This window comes from Drosophila subpulchrella, chromosome 3R (genome assembly GCF_014743375.2).
Source record: "Drosophila subpulchrella strain 33 F10 #4 breed RU33 chromosome 3R, RU_Dsub_v1.1 Primary Assembly, whole genome shotgun sequence".
NCBI classification, from domain to species: domain Eukaryota; kingdom Metazoa; phylum Arthropoda; class Insecta; order Diptera; family Drosophilidae; genus Drosophila; species Drosophila subpulchrella.
This window is the reverse complement of record NC_050609.1, coordinates 1,145,077-1,172,371: the sequence shown is the minus strand read 5'-3', so window position 1 is coordinate 1,172,371 and position 27,295 is coordinate 1,145,077. Positions and strand designations below refer to the sequence as shown.

Sequence of the window (27,295 nt, the reverse complement as noted above, 5' to 3'; positions counted from 1 at the left end):
TGGCTTGCTGTTTTGCTGGCATGCTCGACATTTTTATGCCGAATTACCAAAAATTGTGAAGACCGCTTCTCGGTTCTTTGTGGCTGCACTTTGTTCGGCTTCTAGAGCCCGGCGCACTGAACCCGGCATCGGTTATTGGATCGGTTTTAAGGGGGTTATGGTGGGGCCACCGGTGGCTTCCGCAAACGGATTGACCCACAATTATGTCCAAGGGTCAATGAACATGTAGTCACGTTGCCAGATTTTAGAGCATTACGATTTTGGGTCAGCTGTCGGTTTTGCATAGTGTTTTTATAAAGCTTATTTTATTTTTCATCAACCTATTTTTACAAGGTGAAATAACATTAATAAACACCTTTTATAAAACCAAAATCCAGTGAGTATCAGTTTTATTGTAAACTTTAATGTTCAAATTTTAATATTATTTGTCCTTAACATGAAAATATATTTGGTACATGCTTTTGAATATTCTTATTCTCTTTTTCCATCAAAAAATCTATAAAGATCGTTAGATATACGTTTTAAATGAACCGCCATTATCGATAGTTAGCGATTACACCCACCCTGTGTAGCAGTTTTGTTTTCCAGCGCCCAAGTCAACCTGTGTTCCAGTTTTGTTCCAGCATTTTAGAGTGACCCCTTATTTCTTAAGGTCGTAGGATTAAGTTCATCGACAACTCCGACTGATATTTTAGACCAACTACTATCAATTATAGGAGGAGAAACATCGATGCTGGTAAATTGTCCTTAAAATTAGCAAAAGGTATTAGTGCTATAAATACTTACGGTATGGAAAACTTCCATTGTAAAAATCCAACGAAGCCCGAAATCCTTCCATCACGAAGTTGAAAATATGTTAGTACAGGTTTTTTAATACGTCGATAGTTCTCTTTTCTTCCTATTTTAAAAGGCGCGCTATTTTTCGATCCGTCGATAGTTCTCTTCTCTTCCTCTTCGATTTCAGGAATAGAGGTGGTGAAACATCGATGTTACCGATGTTTTGAAAGCATCGATAACATCGGTGCTAACATCTATTCGCTTTGCAAAAATTCGGTTTATTTTATTTATAACAAAAAACCGACGATGTTGTAAGTTTGGCCACTTCAGGCAGTGGATAAAGGGATCCGGAGTCCGATGAGCACCACTGGCGCCACTTGCCAGCTGATGAGGAGGCGCTAGGACGCAGGATATAAGCGCTTTTCGGCCGGAACACTGCCCGATTTTCAGGAGACGAGGCAGAGGCAGCAGGAGGAATAAATTAAGTCTGATTTTAAGCGATCTGGAAATGGAGACTGACTACCAGAACTACGTGGAGTCGCTGTCGGGCGTGTCCTCCGACGAGGACGACTTCTCCACGGTGGACAGCTCCGATGAGTCCTCGGAGGAGCCGACTCCCACGCCATCATCGGTCCCAAGGACACGGAATCTGGTGCAGATGCTCTACGACAGGGAGGTGGGTCCGCCATTGAGAGCACTTTCTACCTACACCTGGTATTCATAGTCGTAGCTCGTACCAGTCAGTAGCAGCTTTTTTTTACAACCCATCAACTAAGGGGGTCAGCTTTTCAGTTCAAGGTCTGTGTACATTTAATTTTATGGAAACACCGGAAAGATATTGCGATTGATTATTACTCAAGTGTGCGAAGATACATATAGTATAGGTATAGTATAGATTATTAAATATATGTACAGGTAGGAGGAGCTAAAGGGATTACGAAAGACATGCGCAAGACTATCATAAGTGAAGCGTTTTTGTTAGTTGTATTTTAAAATTACTTAAATAAGTTTCAAATGTAGAAACATTGATAGGGGTCGAAGTATATTTATATAATAATATCAACTACATTCTATTCTCCCCTTAGCGCACAGGATTCTTCTCAGGCTCCTCCAGGGCTGGCCAAAAGCAACAGCTTCCTTACGACAGAGTGCCAAATAGATTAAAGCTATACCTCAAGGATGTGTTGGCCAGCAGTTTGATGGAGGGGTAAGCGAAGTCCTCTTATAAACTAGTCAATCTCTTACCCGAATATCCTGACAGGCACATATTCATGGGCCTCACTGCTTGCGGCCAGTACATGCTCAGCCATCGGGTGGTGTGCAATGACAGCTCTTCGCTCAATCACTACTCCTTCAACATGGGCTATAAGTACACGTAAGAACTACCTTCATATCAAAATAAATCTAATCTTGCACCGTCCATTCTTATTTCAACGTGTGAACTCTTAAATTGTATAATATTTTTACTATAATTTTCCCCTAGTCTGTACTTCTGGCTATTCCAACCTCACAAGAGGCTGCGCCACTTCTTTTCGCGCCGCCTCTTTGACGATCATTTGGTGGATAACATTAAGACTGTAACTATGACGCAGTGGAAGAACACACAGCACCAGATTCTAGTTGTTCATGGGGCTGCAACGGAGGAGGGAGAAGATAGCTATATCACATATGTCAAAGTTCCTAAACTGGGTTGTTTGGAGTGCAAGAAACTCAACGACGACGGTCCATGTGAGTGGTGAAAATTAATGATAATGGTAATGATTTATGATATTAATAAAATATACATTTACTATACATTAGATTCCTTTTACAATGCGCACTGCCTGAACTGCCACTTAACAGTGCACACCAAATACTCATCGACTGAAACGGATCCGGTATTCGAGCCGAAAATCAATCTGCTTTGCCCGGAGCGTATTCTGATCATCTCCAATGGATTTATGCACATGCTGCGCATCGATGTAGACACGCAGGCCGTGACCTCGGGCAGCAACTACCTCTCCCAGCAGAACCTCATTCTGCCCAGTCTTCAAGCGCAACCGCAGTCGCAAACGCAATCCTTCTTGCTTCCTAGGTCTCTTATGGCCAGCGAGGAGGACCGCTTATCGGGGGCTTTTACACCTTCCGGATCGGAGGCGGAATCCGGAAATGAGCAAAGCGTAGTTGCCCGCATCATAGCCGACTTCAGCGACATAGAAACCGAGCAAATACATCGCTTTAACCAGCCAAGTAGCACCCATAGCATTAACAATAATGAGGTGCAGTCCAGGGGCAATGTCTGCTGTTCGCCAAAGGCGTACGAAAAGGTCATATTCACGCCACACTGCAGTCCCACTGTGGTTACAGGTTTGAATGGCATGACTCTGCCGGAGACCACGCTGCCGGTAACAAAGCCCCTTGCCAATGAAGCTAGTCCGCCGCGGAGGCGCAACCAGCGGATAGTCACTAAGTTCCGCAACGGCATCACTACCATAGATTTGCAGGTTGGTTTTATATCCACGGAGAAATATTTTTTTATAAAATATAATCAAATTCTATTAACACCTTTCAGAGCCCACCCAGTTCCAGCTCAATGACGGACAAATCAAATGCCTATGAGTTTTCAGAAGACAATGAGAAGTACGAAAAGATCTCCACTTTCCGCAAACGACGTTTGGCGGAGAAGAAGTACGAGTTCTCGGAGGACAACTCGGAGAATATTATACCTTTTACCAAGGTGCGCTTGGCGGTTCGTGCATTCAACGCCTCTACCGCCAGTTCCTCGGCTCGCAGCTTTCATCGCTTTTCTCCCACTGCGCATTTCTTTCACAACTCGCCCTGCGCCTCGCCCTCCTCTTCGCCACATCCCTCCCAGCCGGCGCAGACGCCCCCGCATCTGGGATTTCGTTCACCACCGTCCAGTTCCATGCTGATGCGTTCGCCCAGCCGCAATGCCAACTCGGCTCAGATTTTTAATCAGAAATCGCCGCCACTATCACAGGCCACACAGCAAATGCTCAGCTATAAGCCAGTTGGTCCTCTAGGAGCTCTCTCCCCCCTGCAGGTGTCGTTGGCAAAGCGTTTTGAGATAGGTGGCTCCATGTCTCCAAATGCCGGTTTGTCCTTTTTGTCACCAAGACGCGATGAGCCTAGGATTGTGGAGATGCCAGTGCAGGGCGGTGTGATGCCTGAGAAACCCGTGTGCACCAAGAAGCTAAGAAGACGCTATGTGGAGGAGGACGATGCAACCTCGGTCATCACCAGCGAAGAGGGTAAGCTAAATCTTATAAAAATAAAGTAAGTGTTTTTAATGGAATATCTTCCATTCCATCAGACGACTGCATATCGCCAGGCTATCACACCTCGCTGCCAATGGAAGTGCATGGATCCTGTTACTCGGAGATGCAGATGATCTCACAGGCCTCGTATCAGCGGCTGCGCTGTAGCAGCGTGGTAATCACCCAGCACTCTTTCGACCTGGAGACCTTCACTTACTATGTGATCAGCCTGCTGTGCCAGAAGCACCAGAAGATCTACAACGTGTTCTACGACTGGGCGTACGAGGTGATCAACGTGTGTCCACTGAGTCAGACGATCGGCTGTACGCTAATGGCTCAGTTCTCGGCGCGCGATCAGCCGTTGGCAATTTGTTTGCACTGCACCGGACGAATGGACTGCGCGTTCCACAATAGACAGTACGAGTGCCGCATACTGTTTACGTGGAACATGGAGAGCGGGCAATGGCAGGTTCTCGACTACGGCGAGCTAAAGGAGGTGTCCGAGCAGTTCAGCCCGCTAAAGCGGCTGGGTAAGGCTCGGCTAACTTTTGCCCAGACGGCCAGGAAGATGGGCCAGGAAATGGCCGTCGGTGTGGGCCTCAACTTGCCCGATTATACCTCGAATCTGCGGGTGCTCAACTCAGATATCCGAAAGTCCAAACTGTACATCAGTGATCTCGACAACATGGTGGAGTTCCATTTAAAGCGCACACACCAGGAGACGCTGTGAGCACAATGTTTCCTGGCCACATATGTATACACACTGGTTGATAAAATGCTTGCTTCCATTACAATAAGAGCTGGCAAATTTCGAATGTATTGGACAACACATTATAATATTTGATCAGCTTAAATCACCTTATGATAAACCCGAAGATACAAATATTCGTCACAATTAACTCTGAAATATGACAGCTTGAGACTAATGAAAACCATTATTTCAACCAGTGTAAATAGTTCGTAAAACTCGCTAAGGTTGCGTGCATCTAGTTCAGTTCTAAACACAAACAACGTGTGCTGTATTTAGTATTTAGTTACCTTTACCTTAATTAGTGCAACGAAACGCTTTTTCAAAAGGTTGAAACGCGTCCTAATTTCGACTGAAGTCATTTAAGTAATCTACAATCTAGTTTTAAGACAGGAGCTCGACTCCCCTGCCCTGCTCATACTTACACACAATATACTTTTGATATTCGAGACTTCGATTCAACTATTAGCTATAATATTAGTTAGAAACTAATTTCGAACTGCGGTACTAGTAATTAAAGTATCCATTTAGTTAGTGAAAGCCCCGTCTAACTGGCGAGTGGTAAATATACAGTTATAATCAAACTTAGGAACTATGTTTCAGGATAATATTAAACATTTCAAATATATTTCAAGATATTGTTTAGCCAGATTCAACTTATGGCAAATATAAGACATCCCAGTAACCTAATATCGTTTATTTATCTAATTATGATGCAGATTTCTCAGAGAATTGAGGTCGACTGTCAGTGGTATAATCAGTGGTAGTAGTTTCCCTGTTCTGGATGCTGAAAGAAGTGAGTTAATACAATGGAAGTTAAAGATGATACTACATTTTTTCACAGAAAACTCACCGCTTGCGTATTGACTTGAAAATTTCCTGATTGCAGAATGTGGCCATAAATATTATCATTCCCTGACTGCAGTTTATATAATCGTTTAACGCAATTAAGGGCTGCAGAACATTCTCCATTTCGCATACAAAGGCAATGATTTCGAGAAACCAACTTCCGCCCATTATGATAAACAGGCGCAGATATATGCGATAGCTGGAAGCAGGGTAGTAAGTACTGTTTATCAGGGAAAATATATTACTTTGTACCTCGCTTGGTTCCTTGACTCTCTTTGCTGTTCGCACTTATTCAGCACTTTCTGGTTGTTTCTGTTCTCCACATAAATGTAGCGGGTTGTTAGGAAAAACATCGTACCGTTCAGAACTATCAAAATCGCCAACGGGCAGTAAAAATAAAACATAGCTGACCATCCATCGCCTGATAAAATTAATAATTCAACATTATAATAAAAATAGTATAAATAATGTAGTCAAGTTTAGATTTTGTGCTACACCTACTGTATATCCAGCATGAAAATACTCCCACAGCCGGAGTGTATGGATTATCTAGATCTGTATCTGCGAATTGATCTACCAAAAAAATTATTAAGGTTAAAAGCCCAGCAGAGCTCCAAACGACAACGTTGTAGTTGAAGAAACTGCTTCTATTGTTCTTGTAGAAATTCTGGAACCGACGCATCGAAAATCTCCTCCAAACATCGAAACTGATGGCTGAAAGCCACAGAAAAGTTGCCATCACTGTAAAGTAGCCAGCGTAACCTGGAAATCTTATCCAGTATTTTATATACAATTATATATGAATCTAAGATTGTTACCTGTGAGGTAGCAGATGGGAGTCCCAGGACTAAATACCCCAAACATGCTAACGACATTCAGCAAAAAGGTCAGTGCCAGGCAGGTGAAGTAGAGGTTGCAGCATTTGCCATGAAGAGATTGGAATTTTGGAAGCAATATATAGGCAGCAATAGTTATGGCCATAAAGAACACGGAGCTCGACTTGACTGGAATGAAAACTTGTGCTGAAACATATTTATACACATTTTTAAGCCTACCATATGCCAATTTCATAGATGGTTTCTCAATGCAGTTAAAGGCGACAATAAGGCTGTAGTTATTTCCGGTACTCGTCAAATGAGGCTGCAAGCAAAATTCCTGCTTCGTTAAATGTCGCTTATCAAAGTGACGAAACAACGATCCATTCTGTAAATATATTTTCCGCAAATTTTTAATGTAATATTTATTTTTTGGTAAAAATTGTCTATAGACACCTCATATAGAGACCACATATCTTCTCTAAATCCCTCCGCATCCAATGAGTAATGTTTCTCGCATGGAAGGGGAAGATCTTGCTGTACCACCATGTCATTTAAAATGTGTTTCCCTATCACTGATCCATTGATTTGCGTTATGTCCAGAGTATAATCGTAAGTGAGGTTTTCATCTACTTCTTCGGAGCACTTATTGCTATCCATTAGCCTTTTCGGATGACAACAGAACCGAATGCAACTCTTCAGTTTGCACACACAGCCTCGGATGTGATTGGGGACCGGATCCATGTCACCATCGTAATTTATTTCAAAGTCATAATCTCCAGTAAGTCTTGCGGGAATAATAATATCCTGGTACTTATACGATCCGTTCGCTAACTTTTGACTGTCATTTAATTTGACAGTGTCAAAAAAGTTACAGTTAGGAATATCCCCAGCCTGGACACTTATCGAGAGGACACTTAAGAGTAAGTTAATTAAAATGAGTTTTCCCATTGAGATTAAAATTATTTTGATAGGTATGTTTGTATGTTCTCCGCACGACTGACTTTTAAGAGCAACAGCTCGACTCATAATAAGCGATCACCAGCAGTCACTTAGCTTGCCTCTTATCAAACATACATTTTTTTCTTTACAATATTTAAAATGTATACAAATAACCTAACAATCCCTAACAAGTGGCAAGAAAAACTCTTTCGAAGTGCTGCGATTAATAGTTATGTAAAATTTCCAAGAGTGCTCTAGACTTTTTTCCAATAAGCCGCGTATCGAATGGTAATAGTGATCATAATGAATAATGAACCACTCGAGGCTTTGCAAACCATTATGCTTTATTTGTTTTGATGTCACGTGAACCAACCCATAATATCCGAGGAAATTGAAATTTATATCCACGAAAATAATACAGAACGTTTTCAATTTTAATTTTTTATTACATCTGTATACATTTATAAAATATATTAAACAGTAACGTAGTTTTATATTAACAGTACCGTACAGTAAAAGTAAACGTACACATTAATAAGAGTCATAAAACATTAATAATCTTTGTGCTATCAACTTTTAGTTTAGCCGCAACGAAGCTTAGCTTTCAAAACAGAATCGTTTCGTAAGTTCCTCTAAAAATATCGAGGTCCTCGAATGGGAAATAGGGTACAGAAAGATTTTGAAATTGCATTTAACTTGTTGAATAACGAAAACACAAAGAAACAATCAACTTAGGTGTTAGACAGTAGTAATAATAATAATAATAATAATAACTATAAGACCGCATTTCGAGAATGAAACATGGTGCATTTCTTGAATAGAAAAGTTTTTGGATTTTTTCGAATATTTTTTTTGTTTTTTTCACGTGTTAACCAACCAACTTAACATAATTTGTCTCTAAAATACAAACTTAAACAAAGGACAATTTGCTTGCTAATAGTATTTACACATAGAATATAATAATTTTTTGATTTGTTTTTTCTCCCATTTTGTTTGTATATTTTTACGTCTTCGTACAACTTCTCTGACTAGTGGTTTACTATATATATATTTATCAATATATCGGTTTTGTATATATAGATTACTTTGTATGTTTGTCGGGAGTCACTTGGCTATCTGACTACCTGATTTGAAACCACAACACTTATTTAAATTGCAAAAACGTTAAACCTCTAAAAAATACATTTAATTCACATTTAGTTTTGTTTTAAAATCCATTAGATTTTTTTTACGTGGGACTGACTCTTGGCATCATATACGTTCTATTGGCTTGCATACAACATATATGTTTTTTTGTAATATTCAATGCATGCGCTATAATAGACATTTATGCTTTGTTCAAAATATTTAACAACTAGCTACTCTAATTGTTTTCTCCACCACATTTAACAATTGGAAATTATTTCTCTAGTAGGTGCCCAGCCTTTGAGGCTGCTCCTGACCGTCTCTGTGATTTAAACAAATACAGCGATGTACTTTTGAAATCTCTAGAGAATTTAAAGCAGTTATTTGGGTGCCTTCATGTGAGCAATATATTACTGTGCAATCTAACCATCTAACAATAGTAATTAGTTTTCCTTAATTCAAAAATTCAAATGGAACTGGTTTGAAAAAAGTTTTGAATTGTACACATAAAGTAAGTTCCGAAAGAGGTTTTTATTTTGGCGGTCATAGGCAATATCTTCTAAGGATTGATATTATAAATTATGATAAACATTTTTAAGATTCTTATCCTTTGTAAATTGAATTTATAATAGTGATCCACCTAGTTAGTTTGACAAATTTGTTATATCTCTACACAATTTGATAATTACTTTGCTCAAAAAAAAAAACGAAGACACCTTAAGCAATGGCTTAAACCCCCAGAGATTTTAGAAGCACCCCCAATGAATTCGCTTTTTCTTCTCCCTTGCCATTTTTTTTTTCTTTTTTGTAGGTATACTTGGGCGCAGATGTCGCTTAGTGTTTTTGTTTTGAGATTAATCATTTGATGATTATTCACAGAAGTACTGAGGTAGAGTTGTTCCATCTGTCGACCCGTAGCCCGATTTTTAAATCATTTTTACCAACTCTGATTCATTGCCTGCTCCAGTTTGGCCTTGGCCACCGCCGCCGCGGCCACAGCGGCTGCCTGGGCCGCCGCCGAGTTGGTGGACAGGGGAAGTCCTGCCCCGACGGCCACCACTGACTGTTGCTGCTGTTGTTGCTGCTTCCCAACGGCCACGGCGGCGGCTGCAGCGGCGGCCAAAAGCGATGCCGAGGGTGAACTGGGCATAAAGTTCACGTTGATGTTGATGGGATGCACCACCGGCATACTGGAATAGCTTTTCTCCAGTAGATCCATCCCATTGAGGAAGGGCACCAGTGCATTGTAGTCCACATTAAGGGGCACATAGTAGTTCCCCTGTCCGTGGAGCGCGAATATGGGCACCGTGAAGGAGTGCCGCGGTGGCAGTGGTGCGGTGGTGCTGCTCGGAGTACTTAACTGGCCGCCGGCAGCTGCTGCCGCATTCAATTTGGCCAACAGGGGACTGGAATTGGAGTTGCCGTTGTGCAGCTCCGACTTGATGTCCTTGATGTCGCTGAAGTTGAACGAGGGCGAGGGCTTGTCCAGCCGACTGGAGGGATTCCCCGCTCCCGCGTTATTCGATTCGGTGTGCACCTCCAGGGGTATCTCCCCATTGGCCGCCGCCTCGGCCAACTTCCGCTTCTTGGCCATAATGGGGGCTATTTCCGGTTCGGTGCCATCCTTCGAGTGCTCCGACAGGGCCTGCAAGTGGGAGTGATCGCTTTGCAGGTGCGCGGCCACCGGACAGTGCTCGCTGCTCGTCTCCTCGTCGTGGAGCTCGTGGACGAAGCGCTCCTTGATGTGGTTCTTGTACTTATAGTTGTTGTTGTGCTCCACCTCGTGCGAGGATTCCGAATAGTTGCGCATCCTCACGGACATCAGGCTGTCCTGGGTGTGGTGGCTGTGGGCCAGGTGGGGATGCTGCTGTAGCAGCAGATCCCTCGGAGGTGGCGAGTGCATGTTGGAGGTGTCGGTGTGAAGGATCGGCTCCCGGGAGGACTCAAAGTCGTGGTGACTGCTGTCCGTGTGGTGGTGATGAAGATGATGCGGGGCCGTGGACGTTATCACCGGCGCCTGGTGGGGCTGCTGGTGTGCCGCTAGGGGCGTGATCTTGGTCGGACAGCTTCCTCCGGCCGGCGGACAGGTGGTGGAGCTGGCCGCGTTGCTACTGTTGCTGCCGCTGCTGTTGCTGCTGTTTCCGGCCGCCAACGCTGCAGCTCCACTGCCCGTGGAATTACTGGGCACATTGTCGGCCGCCAGCGCTGCTTCACCATTGGCACCACCACCATTGGTCAACGGGACCTTGGAATCCAGTCCAACATTGGACGCCGGCGAGCTGCCATTGGCCACTGCAACTGCTGCTGCGGCCGCTGCTGCTGCTGCTGCCGCTGCCGCCGCCTGCTGACTCCGTTGCAGCTGGTTGAGATGATTGCGGAAACTCAGATCCTTGACATCGTTGTGATCCTGACTGTGCTCCACATCCGAGGCCGAGGTGGCCAGCATGTCGCGCAGGTGGCACAGCGGTGGGTGGTACGCCTGGTGGGGGCTGCCGCTGGAGGCGCTCACATTGTCCGGCATGTGGCAGCTGCGCGTCGACTTGTAGCAGTCCGCTGTGGAGGGATTATCAAAGGTTAGTAAAAGGATCAGTTTAATTGAAACGGGAAATATAGGATAGATCGACTTTTGATAAAATTGTAATGCAGTATTTTAATTCCCACTTCTTTCTTTTTAAAGCATGATAGAACATTCCCAAAAGTAAACCTTCCAAACCTATCAACCCACAAAAATTATACAAATATTCCAATCTTATAAATCCATAAATAAAATAGTTACAAAAATATTCCAATCATAAAAAGCTATCAAAATTATAAAAATAGAATAACAAAGTACTATAAAACAGTTCTAAAAAATAACACAAATATGTTAATCTAATTACCTCATAAAGTCACTACTCTTTTTCAAGGGTTCAATAACTGATATAAGAACTTTAAAGTCTTCAAGATGTATGTTATTATCTTATCCAAAAATCGATCCACCCCATAGATGATATACTCACTCTTGAACATCTCATCGATGTGCTCCTGCAGGCGACCCAAAAGTCGGTGGCAAAAGTCCTGCATATGGACGTCGTAGAGGAACTTGGCCGCCTCCTTCATGCAGTCCATGTAGCCACTCCGGTAGTCGCTCTCCTTCTGCTGGCACTCGTTCTGCAGGTGCTTCAGGTGCCTGATGGCCATCTCGATGATCTCCGTCTTCTCGATGCGGCCACGCCCCTTTCGCTGGTACTGCGGCGGGATGAGGCGGGACAGGTCTGCCAGGCAGGAGTTCATGCGATCTCGCCGCCGTTTCTCGATAATTCGATGGGATAGAGGATCTTGCTGTGGGCAGAGGTTGTAGAAGACGATCTGGTTAATATGGCTTGATAAAGAGCTAAGTTGAGAACCCACATATGGGGGCAATATTTTATATGGGCTTTTCAGACCCCTAGCCTAAGTAATGATTGTTCTGCTGAAAGGCGTTTTTCTTTTGCTATTTTGTTTCATTTTATTTTCGCTAATTTCGGTTCTCATTTTTTTTTGGTTCACTTTATTGTATGTTCATCAATTTTTTTTGGTAATTTTTTTCTAACAATAAAAAAAAGGGTCAAAAGTGGCGGCTACGTCGATGGCGGCGGCATCATGGCTCAAGGTCATTGCTCGTGTGTGTGGGTGGTAGTTGGTGGTGTTGGTGGTGGGTGAGAGTGTGTGATAGCTAGTGGGCGTGGTCATCATCCGGGCGCTGCTCTAATACTCTTTTGATCCTTTGATCTTGCCAGAGTCGTTTGTTTCGTATTCATTTTCGATTTTTTTTCGATTATTTTCGATTTATTTTCGATTAACTTGATTCAGAGAATTCGGAAATGATAGCGAGTTTTGGGTCGCTCTTAAATTGTAATATTTACCCTCGATGTCTTATTACGTCTTCCGGTGGCATATTCAGCATCGTCCTCGCTGTATGCCGTTGCTGATGTTGAAAAATTTAAACTAGATTCTGTGCAATAAGGAAAACTGGAGACAGCTGCTTCGCTATAATTCGTTTCGATATGCAAAAAGAAGTGGGAAGGATAAAAAACACAGATAAGTCCAAATCTTGTTCAAAAATGGTTTATATTATTTGTTTTGTTTGTTTGTTTTTTTCTTTTCAATCAGATTTTTGTATTTAGTTGGTAAGTTTTTTTGGATCAAATAATTTTATTCGTTTTAGTAATGCATTTATTAGGCGCATAACTTAGACTGACTTAGAAGTAGAAACTAAGGCTAGTTAGTCTAGGATTAATAGTTAAATGCGTTTAAACTAGTTTTCTTTTTTTTCATTTATTTTATTTCATATTCAATATCAAAAATAATTTAAGGCTGTAAAAAAACAGAGAGAGAACAGAAGATTAAATGTTGTCTCAAAATCGAATCGAAATCACATTGGACCAGCCAAACCAATCAATCAATCAATCAGTGTGTCTCCATCAGTTAGCTGGATTTTTGGGCTGTGCTAAAATCAAACGAGCGTTTTGTTTGGTTTGTGTAGTAGTAAATCGGGTGCAAATGGCTTAAAGTACGATTAGCATACGATACGTAGTACAAATCCGGTATGGATCATCAGGTCCAGGAAGGAGATCCCGATGCCTCTCTCACAATTACACACGCACATTTAATTGGACAGGCTGTCAGGAGCGAGAACGGATCTGGATTTGTTTTTTTCTTAATTTGTAGAATTGATCCCCGCCTGATATCCGATAAAAAACAACACACGTTTCCACACATCCCCTGTATATATTTTAGGCCAGCTAAATTTAGACTCTACACGTTTTTATTGCCATGTGCCAACAAAAATATAATAAAAAGCTGAGCAAAAACTCAAACATATTTTGTTAGGAAACTGAAATCTCGATAAAAACGGTTGCCAAGCGCCACGGGGAGCAAATTCAGAGAGAAAAGCCACACAATTGTACATTTTACAGACCCATTGAATGCCAATTTCTCAAGCCAAAAACCAAAACAAACACATCATAAGCATCGACCAGAAAGCGCTAGAAAACCAAAATAAAATAAAGTGGCCGCAAGAGCGAAATAATAATAAGTGTCATGGCTCTGGGCGATAAGCGGGCGACAACAAACAAACAAACGCAAATCATAGATACTATATATACCCGATTTATCCACATAGTATATGGCAAGAGATACCAGAACGCACCAGTCCCTGGCGCCTAGAACTTGTTTATCCGACTTATCCCGCTACCTCCCCCTAAAAAAGGCGCCAGCAACTTGTTTTCATCTCGGCGTTTAGCACAATTTGTTGAATTCGATTTGTTAACCGTGCCCAATTATCGTGCCACCAGCGTACACTGCGTATGAGTAATGCAAATAAAGCGATTTGGACGGGGCGTGACTTTGCCTTGGATTGCAGGTTGACTGCACTCGGGTCCATATTTACCAAAGGTTCACAAATTACAAGAAGTTTAAAGGGGTCACTGCTTTACTATTCGAAAACAAATAGATAAATCTAAAATACTTGGAAGTTCTACCCTTATTTACAACTATGTGAATTAAATATAGAAGCAAATCTAGCTTACTTATATTTGATTAGTTTTTAATTATTTAGATGAAACATATTGATATATTTAGCCAATGTTTATAAATGAAAGGAGATCTATTAAGGGGTAAATGCTTCACTGTTCAAAAACAAACTACTATCTGAATAAAAATAAGCATGTCTGGCTTAATCTATTAGAAATCTTTTGATTTGATTAGTTTTATGATTATTTCTATAATCAGATTTCACAGAAATTTAAATAACAAGCCAACTTGGCTATCATCCCCAAACAGTTTATGACTCTCCACATATTCACTATCCCAAATAAATTTATAACGATGACAAAGTTTCCCAGAATGTTTGCCATCATTCGTGTTTAATTTGGGGGGCTGCACCATCATCGGATGGCGATCAAACAATCCCGTGAACAGGGCGTGTACTCATCATGGCGTACTTTTCATCATTGACCAAAGAGCACCGAAAGGGAGAACGTCAGCGAGAATCACTCGCTTGATTCATGAGAATGATGGCGAACACCCCAACAAGTTGGCAGAATGCCCCCCATTTGAACGGCGCTGGCCCACCAAAATGTCTTACGTTTGTTTACGTTTTCGGTGGCATTTGTTGTTGTCGCACTATTAAGTAATTGGCACATAAATACGAGGGTGAGATCTACAGGTAGTCCGCGACCCTGCCATGACGACAGCTCCTCCGATCAGTCGCTTAGGGGTTGCCAAAGGCATGGACAGCAGCATTCCCCAGTTTCGGATCGTAATACTAAAACTTTACAGAGCTATCGACTACCGACACGTTTGTCTACGCATGAGTCGGCGATAATTACCCCGTAGTAATGTATAATATAATTTAGAACCTGAACTTGCCATTGATATTCCAGTTTGTGTCTAACCACTTCCTGCCCTTATCAGGGGTAATTAAACCCTACCGATAAGATTGCCATGCTACACGTGACGGGGTTTCTATTATATTTTTCCTGTTTATACCCGTTACTCGTAGAGTAAAAGGGTATACTAGATTCGTCGGAAAGTATGTAACAGGCAGAAGGAAGCGTTTCCGACCCCATAAAGTATATATATTCTTGATCAGGATCACTAGCCGAGTCGATCTAGCCATGTCCGTCTGTCCGTCTGTCCGTCTGTCCGTCTGTCTGTCCGTCCGGATGAACGCTGAGATCTTGGAAACTATAAGAGCTAGGCTATTGAGATTAGGCGTGCAGATTCCTGAGCTTCTTACGCAGCGCAAGTTTGTTTCAGCAGAGTGCCACGCCCACTCTAACGCCCACAAACCGCCCAAAACTGAGGCTCCTACAGTTTTCATGCTAGAATAAAATTTTTAACTGAAATGTATTGTTCTCATCAATACCTATCGATTGACCCAAAAAAAAGTTTGCCACGCCCACTTGAACGCCCACAAACCGCCCACAAACTTCAAAAAATCGTAAATATGAACGCAGATATCTCGGAAAATATCAAAGATAGAGAAATGGGAATTCAGATTTAGATTCCGTAGGCTTGAGCGCAGCGCAGGTTTGTCACGCGAATATGCCACGCCCACTCTAACGCCCACAAACCGCCCAAGCCTGTGGCGCCCACAATATTCATGCTAGATACAAAATTTTAACTGAAATGTATTGGTCTTGTCAATACCTATCGATTGATCCAAAAAAAACTTTGCCACGCCCACTCTAACGCCCACAACGCTTAAATCTGTCTACCGCCGGTAGGTGGCGCATTTCAACCTCGCTTTGCTGCATATCTCCATTTTCCTTTGGTCCTTTTAGCTGAGTAACGGGTATCTGATAGTCGAGGTACTCGACTATAGCGTTCTTCCTTGTTTTCTCTCATTTTGTTGGTCATTTTCGGGGCCATAATAACTGATACAAGCCGAAAACAACTTGTTCTATTCGGTTTATTTAATCTCTGAGGGCGGGTTTTTCCCACAAGTAATACTGGCTAAGATTAGATTGGGATCAACAAACACCTCAGAGGCCTGTAATAATGTTAATCAGCTGAGGGACAGTCATAATATCTGGGTCTCAACATCTTACAATAATCAACAGCAAATATCATTCACTGTTGACTCATTCAAACGGGGCAAGTGATTCATGGAACTTTTGACGATGCTAAGAGCATAACAATGCCCAAATGTACAGGGAAAAAAATCATAACTCAATCAATACAATATTATTTTAACGATTAGTACTTAAAAAAGGTAGGTATATGACAAATAAAAGAGTGAACGGCAAAAAGGACTTAAGATATTCTTAAGTATGTATTTAAAATAATGATATAACACCTGCTAAAGGGAATACATTATCATATCTCAATTAATACAATATTATTTCAACGATTTGCACTTGAAACCCGTAGTGTAATATCTGAACGGAAAACAGTATTTGAGATAATCCGAAGTATTTCAAATAATATTATTCAAAGCAATTAAGATGCTTGAAACTATAGTTAACCTGTAAAAATCATTTCTCTCCGTGTATTGATTTACACAACTCACATGTTTACGGTGGACAATCGTGGCATTCAATGCCAACGGTTTCCGCCGCCGATCTGTGTCACAAAAATTTCCATATCGACATTGGGCAATGGAAATGCGCCGTGCCGCCACTGTGCCTCGAATTGTGAAATCTCCGAGGGCGGGAGAGTGGAAAACAACCGAGACTACAAACAAACGGCAGACGATGATGACGCCAAAGCTTCGGGGAGAGAAATATAAATCATAGCTGAATAGAAGAGTCTGCCTGCCGACTAATTAACAAAAGTGGGCGGGGCTGCTCTGGACTGGTCTGGTTCTCGCCTGATCGACGACCTTGGGTTCCCCGGTCGGCTGATAAGGTGAAATCACGAATACAGTCGGCTAGATTAGCACCAGTTACGATTGAAAGTGCAGCGAAGCATCTGATGCCCAGGTGAGCGACACGATCACGTGAGATTCGCGGACTGGAACTGAAAATAAAATACCAAAACTGGAAATACACACCCCAACACCATGCTCATAAATATTCAGATGCGAAAACTACGACTGATCGACCGACCGAATGGGCGGGCACGTGATATAATTGTTTTTGGCCAAAGTGCAAAGACCAGAAAAACAAAATGTTGCACCATCAACGGAATTCGATTCGCAACAATTTCGCATTTCAAATTTCGCTTTTCAGCCATTTTTGGCCAACAAACACACACAAACGTGCACACGTGCCGAATGGATTGCTTGGCAACAGTTTTGGGTTCGGTTTCGTACTTCTGGGATTGGGATTGGTTTTGCAAATGGAATCGGAATCGAAATCGAGGGCAACAATCCCCCGGCAAATAGCTCTCTGGCGTGCTGTCTAGGCGAAAAACAACTCGATGCCAGTGTGTACAGAGAAACAGATACAGCACACAAAGATACAGAATACAAACAAACTTGTAGATACAGATACAGGGAGCTAAAAATCATGCGAGGCCAATTGGAAGCGGCTGCCTTTGGCTTTCTACACGCATACTGCTGCATCAACGAATTTTCAAGAAACTCTGGTAAAGTGCAAATGGGAATCTCGTATCGCAGCTCATTTGCAAAACGGGCTGGTGATGAGATAGAGCTGTCTTTGTTCCAAGGAAAGTGAATCACAAACAACGCTGATTTATGAAATCCTCGTATAAGTTTGTGTATTCAGTGCAGGGTTGTGTGCCATTACCAAGCCAAGTTAGGAACTGAATTGTTTCTTCGGAAACGCTTAATTTAATAACTTTTGCGCAATATTTTATTAAGCTAAGGAAGTTTTAAGCAATAAATATACTAAGTTCCTTTGAAAATAAAGGCATTTGTGCAGCAGAAACAGCGTTATTATATTTAGTACTTCCCAGACTTTCAAATGGAATGCTTATTTTCAGACGTGAGAACTAATAAATATTAATAGTAGTACCTATTATACAGCTATTTTAATGATGTTGTTTGGTAATAGAACTAGCAGATGAAAAAGTTACAACGAAATATTTTTATTTTCTCTATATTGTTCACACGTACGCTCCCAATTCCAACGCTAATCAGGCATCCCAGATCTGCAACTATTTTCATATCCCCCATCCGCATTCCCCAGCTAAAATAAATGACCGCACTCGCCATAACTGGGTCAAAAGACACTCAAATCCATCTATTTAAATCGTTTAGCGGCAATCAAATGCAGTGGTCATGAGTCAGCGGACCCAAAAAACACATCGAGCAGAGTGCATTAATCACGAAAAATCCACCACATACCATACAAATGTACCATGTGAATTTCACAAAATCTGCGGCACGTTTGCCGCCCGTGAGTTGCAGAGAGGTTATGGGGGGGTTGTAGGGGGTTTTTTGTGGGGTTTATAGAGGGTCAGCCTGCATGGAACGTGAATGACTACGTGCCCGGTTCTCAAATGCCAATGGACGTCGAACCAAGTGGACGACGACGACGATGATAATGGTGATGATGATGATGATGACGACGTTACGATAAGACCGGCGACGGAACGAAACGGATCGATGCGGATCGGATCGTATCGGATCGAGATCGGTTAGGAACGCCAACATTTTCGACGCAAGCGGATATATATCTGTCCATATAATTTATAACACTCCGGTCGGCTATTTATAGCGAGCTGCATGCGTTTGTTATTTGTTTTGGTGATGAAAACGATCGAAAGAGTGAATAAATTAAAAACAACTGTGTTCATATGGAATTTTCACCATTAATTAGTGAATATAATGATTTATACAAGACATTTGTATGTGCTTTTACCAAAATAACAATAATACAGGTTTCTAAATTAATTTCATACTCTTTTGATCGTATTCTCCACGCTCTGGACAAGTTCCACAGCTAATCCTTGCATCTCCTGTTGTTGTTTTTTACGTGTTGTCTTGCTGAACATCTGTGATTTGCAATTCTACAGGAAATCCATTTCGGAACCCCGTAACACAGACGTAGCCAGCAAACAAACACACTTTTTCAGAGATCTCTTGCTGCTCCATATAAAGTTTCCATGAAATGTTGGTCCGTAAATATCACTAATCACTGGGTCAGGGTCTTCAGATCGAATCGATGGCGTCGTTGTCAAGATCCCGAAATCGAAAACAACGAGAGACAGCTGAGTATTGAATGGGGTTGTGGGTGCATTTTTTTTATTTTTCTTATAGGGGGGGCTTTAGCAACTGTCTCGTCGTGCAACAAACCCGAGATCTCACTGACGCTTGACAACTCTGGACACTTGATAGATATAGATACACATGTGCTTATAGATAGATAGATACTTTTCGCTTTTGGAGGGGCGATTGTGCGTCACGCCCGTTTCGCTTTTTATCGCATGTTTACTTATCGCTATTTGTGTTTTCTCTCTTTGCTATTTTTCGCCTTTATGACTGACTTTGGTGTTGATTAAGATGGCAGCGCGTAATGCAAATTATAAACACTTCAGCCGCGACAGAGACGAAGACGCGTGTTTACCCCGAGTGCCATTTGATAAGGCGTCCACCGCAGGGGCCAACCGAATTTATTATATTTAATTTCTGATCCCGCGTGCAAAGATTAAAAAATATATTTACCCAACTCGGGGTCATTAAGGCTATGTTTTTGGATAACTAGCTCGACTAGACCTATAATTAGGCGTCACACGTGACGTATACGTAATCATATCTATACAGACGGCATGAGTAACTTTCCCCTTCCCCAAAATCATAATCAAACCGAAACCCAAAACGAACTGGAAAAAAACCGAAAACAAAACAAAAACAACACCTAAGGCCAATCAAATTGGAGACCTGCATATCTGATGAGCGGTTCATTCGATTAGCCCTTGTGTATTTATAGAGGAAAACGTTCCCAGGAGCGCCCGTTGTGGTGGTCACTGAATACCAAAATAGCCAAATATAAAGCTCAATCAAAAAACACAGGCCAGAAACATTGGCGAAACACAAAACTTGTTGACCTTCAAAAGGACACGGGCTAGAAAAGCCACCCAAGCACGTGAAAAGCACCCCATTCCACGCACTCGAGGGCCAATCAGAGGAGTTAAAGGGGGAGTAGTATAGACCCACGCTGTTGTTAACTGATATTTATAGCTACGTTTTGGCCCGTTGACATTTAGCAGACAGGCCATAAGGCCCCCAAAGCACTTTGATTATATTATTTACTTGCGGCTTTGGCCACACCACTTCGCCTGGCTTATTTATCCCCACTCTGGCCACACGAACGCACAAAAAACTTTTTTCGATTCCACTCGGACACGTTTAAACGAAATTCAAGTTCAAAAATACAAACTCAATGGAGAGGGGAAGCGACGATTCACAGGGAAAAATCAACGAAACATCACGTTTGGCGAGTCGTGCGTTGGATTTTGTTTTGTGTTTTGCCTTTTGGCAAACACGAAAAAAAATAAAAATGAAATAAAGCAAAACTAAAGCACCTATCTCGGCCAAGAATAGCCCGGCGACAGAGTCTGCCCACGTTTTCTTCGCCCGATTTTCGCGTTTGTTTTGCAAATGCAAATTGCTTTCTAGCTCGGCGGCTAAAAATACGCGACCCACACCACCCAAAACAGATCCAAATGGTCCACAACCGATCCTGACAAGCACGCACATAACGATAAGAAGATATAGGGGAAGGCGCAGACGTAGGCTTAACCACTAAATGCGAGTCTAAGTTACACTAAACCATTAATTAATTCACAGAGAAAAAGTATCACAAAATCAAAGATTTTATTTGTATTATTCCAAAGGTAACATTAATTAGTTATTACCCACGTTACAATAACTGTCCGAGGATTTTAAATGGTGGGTTTTCACTGAAGGACCCTTGTAACTGCACATTTGTTTTTGTATATTAAGCTTTTTAAAGGGACTCCAGAAATAAATCAATATTAAAAAAAATAATATAAATTAATACTATTAAAAATCAATATTTACAATTCAAGGAAGGAAGCATTCGTATAATATATTGGTTCAACATTTTTAAGTTCTGTATACCCAAATTTATTTGTTTTATATATATATAGGGTTTTTTTAAAGATTTTAGTGATGTTGCTCTAGTTATAGAAGGGTCTTATAACATTTTTAATTACTAACTATCAAAGTTACATATCTTGTGATATTTTTTCTCTGTGTGCTTAAGCTAAACGCGCGCAGGTGAAAGTGAGTTGTTCGATTTAGTCATTGTTTTGGGGTTTCTTTTTTTTTTTTGACTTGCAGCGGGATCTGGGGATCTGTGCTGAGTATACCTACCTCTCATACTTGACCGGATGGGCGGCGTGGCCGTTGGACTCGTTCCAATAGGGCTCCATGGTGGATGTGGGCGAGGGACTCCTGCTCCCCCTGCTCCCCGGTCCGCTCCGCACTCCTCCTCCTCCGCCTCCTTGGACCTCGATGGCTGATCCGCTCCTGGGCAGTGTGACCGTTTTGCGGTGCTGCAACTGCAACTGTGGTTGCTGCGTCTGCTGCTGCGTCGACGTGGTTTGCTGCAGTTGCGGTGGAATGGTGGCAGTGCTGCTCCTTACGTCAGTGTAGAAATAATTTCGAGTTGAATGGGGAATGGGGAATGCCGGGGCGAATTGGGTGCCGAGCAAACAGGTTGTCGAGTCGACGGCGGCGGCGAATTCACTGTGCGGCGAGTCACTTTCCTTCTTTCAAGCTGAGATAGGTACCTTTTTTTCTTCTTTCACGTCCCGGATTTATTTTCAAAATTTTAGAATGACATTACGAGAAGCGGGGTGTTTATTTATGGTGGAACGAGTGGAAAATGCTGATAAGTGTGTGTACCGCCTGTTTACTCTTTCCGCTTATCACTGGGTGCGTGTGTATGAGTGTGTGTGGGTGCGATAACGATAGCGATAACGCGTTTAATTCTTCTCTCCCTGTGGTTTTTTATTTCTTCTATTTTCGGAGCTTCAATTAAAGTGCACTTGTTGGAGCATTTCCCTCTCTCGCTGGCGGTATTCACAAAAAAACATTGAAAAACAAATAATGTCGAAAAACGTGATTGCGGCGACCGGGTTTTTGTTTAATTTTTGTTTACACGTTTTCAGGTTTATATCAACTTTACGCACACACACTCTTATTTGTTTTATTAATATATATACATGTACACAGCCGCAAAAACAATAACTTCCTTTCGTTTCACAGTGGAATTTTACCAGCCGCCTCTATATACACACACACTCGGATACATATATGTACAGGCGAGCGAACAACGTGCGTGCGTGTGCGTGTTTCACTATTAAACCACGTATATATAGGTATGTATCAAATTTGTTGTTGCTCCTCCAGCTAATTTTGCTGTTTTTATTTGCTCTCTCCTCTTTTTCTGTTTTTGTTGGTTTATTTAATTTTTGCACTGTCACGTCACCCGCACCGCGGAAAAGTATCGCAACGTCCGTTCGCGGCAAGAGACAGAATCCAATTGGAAAAAACGCTGCCTTGCCTCGACCGTTTTGAACCGAGAGAGAATCGAAGTGAATGAATGGTATGGTCGGAATAAGCACGAGACCCCAAAAAAGAGTGCCGAGCGGTTAGAGAGCGCCAAATTAATGACGTGCCCGCCGTGGAGAGCAAGCAACATGTGTTGTGTTGTTGGGACAAGAGAGAGAGAGAGAGAGATAAAGATAAGGCCTTTCGTGCGCGGCGAACGTGATTGTCACAGTGGGACTGAACCGTTTTTTTTATAGTCACAAAGTCCGCTGGGAGATTAGCTCAGGGGAATTCCTCTGAATAGATTGGCCAATTTGCCAGATTGCCTACGTGTTCTTGTTGCTGTAGGAGGTTAATCAATGAAAAAACAATATTTATTTACAAAGTATAACTGATAGTGTCACCAAAAAAATTGAAAACATATGTTTAATAACAACAAGATAACCAACAACCACTTCTACTTTTGTCTAGACTAGTATATCTATGGGAAAGCCATGTTCCAAAATATCTAGCCTAGATTAAAGGTAATGGCGACTTACTAAGAAATGGTCGTTCTAAAAAAATGCATAGTTGATAGGGGTAACAGTGAGAATAAAATTATTTCTCCTAGTCTTAAATATTAATTTTAAGTTTTAATTAAATGTCAATAAATGTATAGTTGCTTTACAACTTTTTTTGTGCTTTAAATTCTCAATAGTATTTTTTGGACCCATCCGGCCCACTGTGCCGCCGACATTTGGGGGCTTGATGACTAGACAACACGTACTCGCATTCGGTACATTCGAACACTCACGACACTTACACAACCAAGACTGTTATTGTTGTTGTTGCAAGATAGGCATAAATTAGTTGCGTGTGAATTATATACATATGTATTTATAAACCATTTAGTTGACCGAACCGATTGTTGTGGCTAAGTGTACCATATGTTCTCAAGTACGAATTCCGACTTTAGGGAGGGAGTAAACCTCAAAGTTACCGTTACAGAAAAAAAATATACATACATACATGTGTATTGTATGTATACAAATAAATGAAAAACAACGACGCAGAAGCTCAAGGCGAGCAGCAACAACAAAAGTCGGCGGCATATAATACAACACGTGAAACGTGACAAATTCCAAAGCGAAACGGCGAAGTCAACTGGGCGGCGGCTGCGAAAGAGAGAGAGAGAGAGAGAGAAAAGCTGATAGCCGCCGCTTGGCAACAACAATCACATCACGAAGCCAAACACACATGCACACACACACACTCACCGCTCGGCCGACATTTTGTTTTTATTACAGAGCGCAACAGTCGCGGCTTTTCGCCTGCTGTTGTTGTGGTTGTTGTTGCCGTCGAGCTTTAATAAACGAAATAATAATCATACGCGACGTTGGCCCCCTCTCTCTCCATCTCTCTCTTTTCGCTTTTAATCGAGACACGTTGAAAGTGGCAAACACAAAAAGTACAAAAAAATAATAATAAATAACAACTCAAAATTCGTGGCGCATGACGTAATTTCTCACGCGAGCCGAGCATGTCAGCTATTTCGCACACACACTTACAGCCGAGCTGGCACATACACACACACCAGTGCAGCCGTCGAGTTTGTTGTTGGTCACGTGTTGTCGAAATGTTTTCGCATTTACAAAACGCTGTTGTTTGCGTTTTGCATTTGATTCGGATTTAAACAGTCCGAACTCCATAATTCAAACTAGTAGGTTAAGTAGTTCGACTGATTAGGGTGGAAATTTTAGTTTTAATTAATTTTTTATTAATTAATTTTAATTTTCCAATTTTAGAGTTCAAATATTTTAAATAACCTCTTATGATTTAAAAGAAGAAAATTATTTCTTTATTGGAACACTTGTTTGTACTGCTCTTAGTGCATTAACATTCAACACTAAATAAAAATATTGTAACAATACTTTTATAAAATCTCGATAATAATTTATAAATATTATAAATTCTAAAGAGATTTTTTTAAAAATATTTAAATTTGTTGTATTATAATGGAGTTAGTTAGAAAGAAGAACATTTCGAAGGATGTTGAATTACTTGGGAAGTGGTTATAATAGCTTACACTTCAATACACCATCCAGATGTTTAATCATCAATTTTTATTATTTTGAAAATGTTTTGAATGAATAATAAAAAATAATAAAAAATAATAAAAAATAATAAATTAGATCATCGCTAATAACAAATTTTTTACGATTTTTTCTTAGGTAATTACACAATTAACATTATAATAAATAATAATAAACTAGCTCATCGCTAATAACAATTTTTTACGTATTTTATAGGTTTCTTGGATAAATCTTACAACAATGCCTATATAACACAATTCGTCTCAAGTAGTTTTCACTGTGCTGCTTTGTGTTGTGCTTTCCAGCTTGTTGATTGTATTTAAATGGCTCTCGGCTATTTTTAGCCGCCCTAAAGGTCATACCAACACAAAGGCACGGGCCCCAGTAAGCCAAACTCCATATATTTACTCCGTAAACCTGTGACTTATGATCCGCGATGACGAATGGGGAATGAGATGTGACTTAAACGTGTCCAATTGGGCACTGTCACTGGTATTGGGCTCTTGCATAAGACCGGAGCTTGTTTTTGTTTTGGTTTCGGCATTTCGATGATCTCTCGGCTTAATTGCATCGCGGCACGTGCACCTGGTGTCGCCTTGCACAGCGTTACGTATACGCCCCGTTCGGAAATTATCCATACGCCCCGTTGGAGGGCACGTGCAAAGACACAAAAATACTGGCTCGAGTTACTCATGTGCCACATACTCGTAATAGTAATACCCCCTCCTTCTCCAATCTTATCGGTCTTGTAATACACTTACTCGCTCACATGGTCCGTCGTTTTTACGGTCACGTGTTGTTAATCGAAATCGTTACGTGGCTCGGTGAATTTCCACGAAATGAAATGCAATCAAAGCTGTAATGGGAATAGTTTATTTTTCATAATCCAGTAAATAGATCTAAAATGGAGTTACAATGGTGTGACAGACCACAGGCACTTGTGGATTGTTTTCATGTTTTCTCGTGCATTTCCAGTAGCTATTTAGTATTATCTACCCAACTCAGTCTGTATGTCTGTTTACCCCTGTTGCATATCTAGAGTTTAAGCACGAAAGCTGTAGGAAAACCCCCTACCACAACAATTGCAATTATCAGACCTGGTGAAACTATTTCAAAGACACTTTTGTTAGCCATCAACAAGGGAAACCACAGTGGAATGGTTTTTTTGAAAATGAAATGGAATGTTAAGTGGAAATAAAATAAATAAACAAACGAAAATGAAAGACTATTGCTTAAAGCATGGTTCTATTCAAATTCCAAAATTAGAAAAACAATGAATATTTCCCTTAAATTTGACCTGGAAAAACGTAATTTTAAAATTCGTTTTAAACAAATCAAACGGAAAATTGTATAAATTTGTATATCAATTTTATTTGATGTCTTATTTGAAAATATAATTGATTTTCATACATATTTTGTTTACATTTTTAGAAAACTTGTTTAGGTTCTAATTTTTATAGTTGAACAGGCTGATAGATCTTTTATGAAGTGATTCTTATAAAGGTGGCATTTGCATTAATGTTGATAGTTGAAATTAGAAATTAAGTACACCTTTCATATTTTATATACATGGTTAAGATCTGAAACCAGAATTACTATGTTAAATTTAAATAAATTACAAAATATGGTGTTTTTCCACTGTGTCTTTAACAACGCATGCAAATGCTGATGACAAGCACAAATAATCGTGAGGCAACTCAGACTACCTCATGCAATTTGCACCTTCAATTAGGACAAGTGCGAACGACATTGGTGCGATCAGCAGACCAACTAAGGGCTAATCGAAAAGGGGTGTGCGATGTGTAGATAGAGCGTGAAAAATAGAGAAAATAGGCCCACCTATATCGGACAGAAAATACGGAAAATAAGCCCACCATCGATCTAATCGAAGTAAAATATAAAAAAAAACAAAGTGAAATAACAGATATTGCCTTATCAGCTTGCGAAATTTCAATTTCAAAGTCGAGGTGAAATCAAGAGCAATAAAGTGACAGCGAACAAAAATAAAGGAACCCCTGATAAGAACGAGCTAACCCAATAAAAATAGAAATAAAAGGAAAATAATCTGAAATTAAACCGAAACAACAGTTTCAAGTGGAACGGGTCTGAGAGGTATAATATATTTGAACACAAATTGCGATTGTTGGCTCTGCTGATACTTCTATCTAACAGCCTGTTGCTGTTATGTAGATTAGAAATCTCGAGAAATGTTTATAATAAGCCGGAGAATACAGGGACAGGGGCAACGACACGTGCGCCCGCAGCTGGACAAATAAAAAATTGCCTCACATAGACGTATACCTACTATATATTTTTGTTTATAGATGAATAGCAGCCGAGTCATGGAATAAATGCATGTACATTGTACAGTGTCTGCATTAATTAGTCGTGAAAAGGTACAAACACGTAGGATTACAAATATATAAGCAGAGTCTCAATACATTTTTATACATTACGTGCTTTATAAGAAAATTATCCATATTTAATGATGGTAAAGAGGAAGTATACATTCCGAAGAATGATAAAAAAGAAGGATACACTTGAGCAAAATTACAATTAAGAGATAATATTACTGGTCTAAGTTATTTTTAGGGTTTCATTGAAACTAATTGTTTAAGAAAAAAAGTGTGTAATATTTTTCAAGGAAATAAAAAACTTTTCCATTGATTATTTCAACTTGCTATAAAATAATTTCACATCGAGCAATATCAGCCCATATCCAGAATTACAGCCATCTAAGTTACATCTATGTATTATTT

At 40.9% G+C, this 27,295-nt stretch overlaps 3 protein-coding genes across 4 annotated transcripts; 1 reads left to right on the top strand and 2 right to left on the bottom strand.

The window, feature by feature from the left end:
* Positions 1 to 1,009: 1,009 nt before the first annotated feature.
* Positions 1,010 to 5,472, top strand: LOC119562138. Its single transcript, XM_037875399.1, has 7 exons — positions 1,010 to 1,453; positions 1,863 to 1,984; positions 2,039 to 2,152; positions 2,261 to 2,505; positions 2,578 to 3,260; positions 3,329 to 4,028; positions 4,091 to 5,472. Exons 1-7 carry the CDS (start codon positions 1,286 to 1,288, stop codon positions 4,762 to 4,764), a joined length of 2,706 nt encoding a protein of 901 aa, XP_037731327.1. The 5' UTR covers positions 1,010 to 1,285; the 3' UTR covers positions 4,765 to 5,472.
* On the bottom strand, positions 5,388 to 7,458 carry LOC119562180 (probable G-protein coupled receptor Mth-like 11). The gene is made up of 7 exons (XM_037875402.1): positions 6,903 to 7,458; positions 6,687 to 6,834; positions 6,450 to 6,635; positions 6,133 to 6,393; positions 5,884 to 6,052; positions 5,636 to 5,830; positions 5,388 to 5,569 (listed from the first exon to the last, which is right to left on the bottom strand). Exons 1-7 carry the CDS (start codon positions 7,395 to 7,397, stop codon positions 5,491 to 5,493), a joined length of 1,533 nt encoding a protein of 510 aa, XP_037731330.1. The 5' UTR covers positions 7,398 to 7,458; the 3' UTR covers positions 5,388 to 5,490.
* A 661-nt stretch (positions 7,459 to 8,119) lies between these two features.
* LOC119562154 (transcription factor cwo) lies at positions 8,120 to 22,458 on the bottom strand. Of its 2 annotated transcripts, XM_037875400.1 has the most exons (4): positions 21,283 to 22,458; positions 12,398 to 12,521; positions 11,513 to 11,834; positions 8,120 to 11,066 (listed from the first exon to the last, which is right to left on the bottom strand). In XM_037875400.1, exons 1-4 carry the CDS (start codon positions 21,339 to 21,341, stop codon positions 9,451 to 9,453), a joined length of 2,121 nt encoding a protein of 706 aa, XP_037731328.1. In that variant the 5' UTR covers positions 21,342 to 22,458; the 3' UTR covers positions 8,120 to 9,450. The 2 variants fall into 2 exon arrangements, with proteins under 2 accessions (XP_037731328.1, XP_037731329.1); XM_037875401.1 differs by lacking the exon at positions 12,398 to 12,521.
* Between the last annotated feature and the right edge of the window lie 4,837 nt (positions 22,459 to 27,295).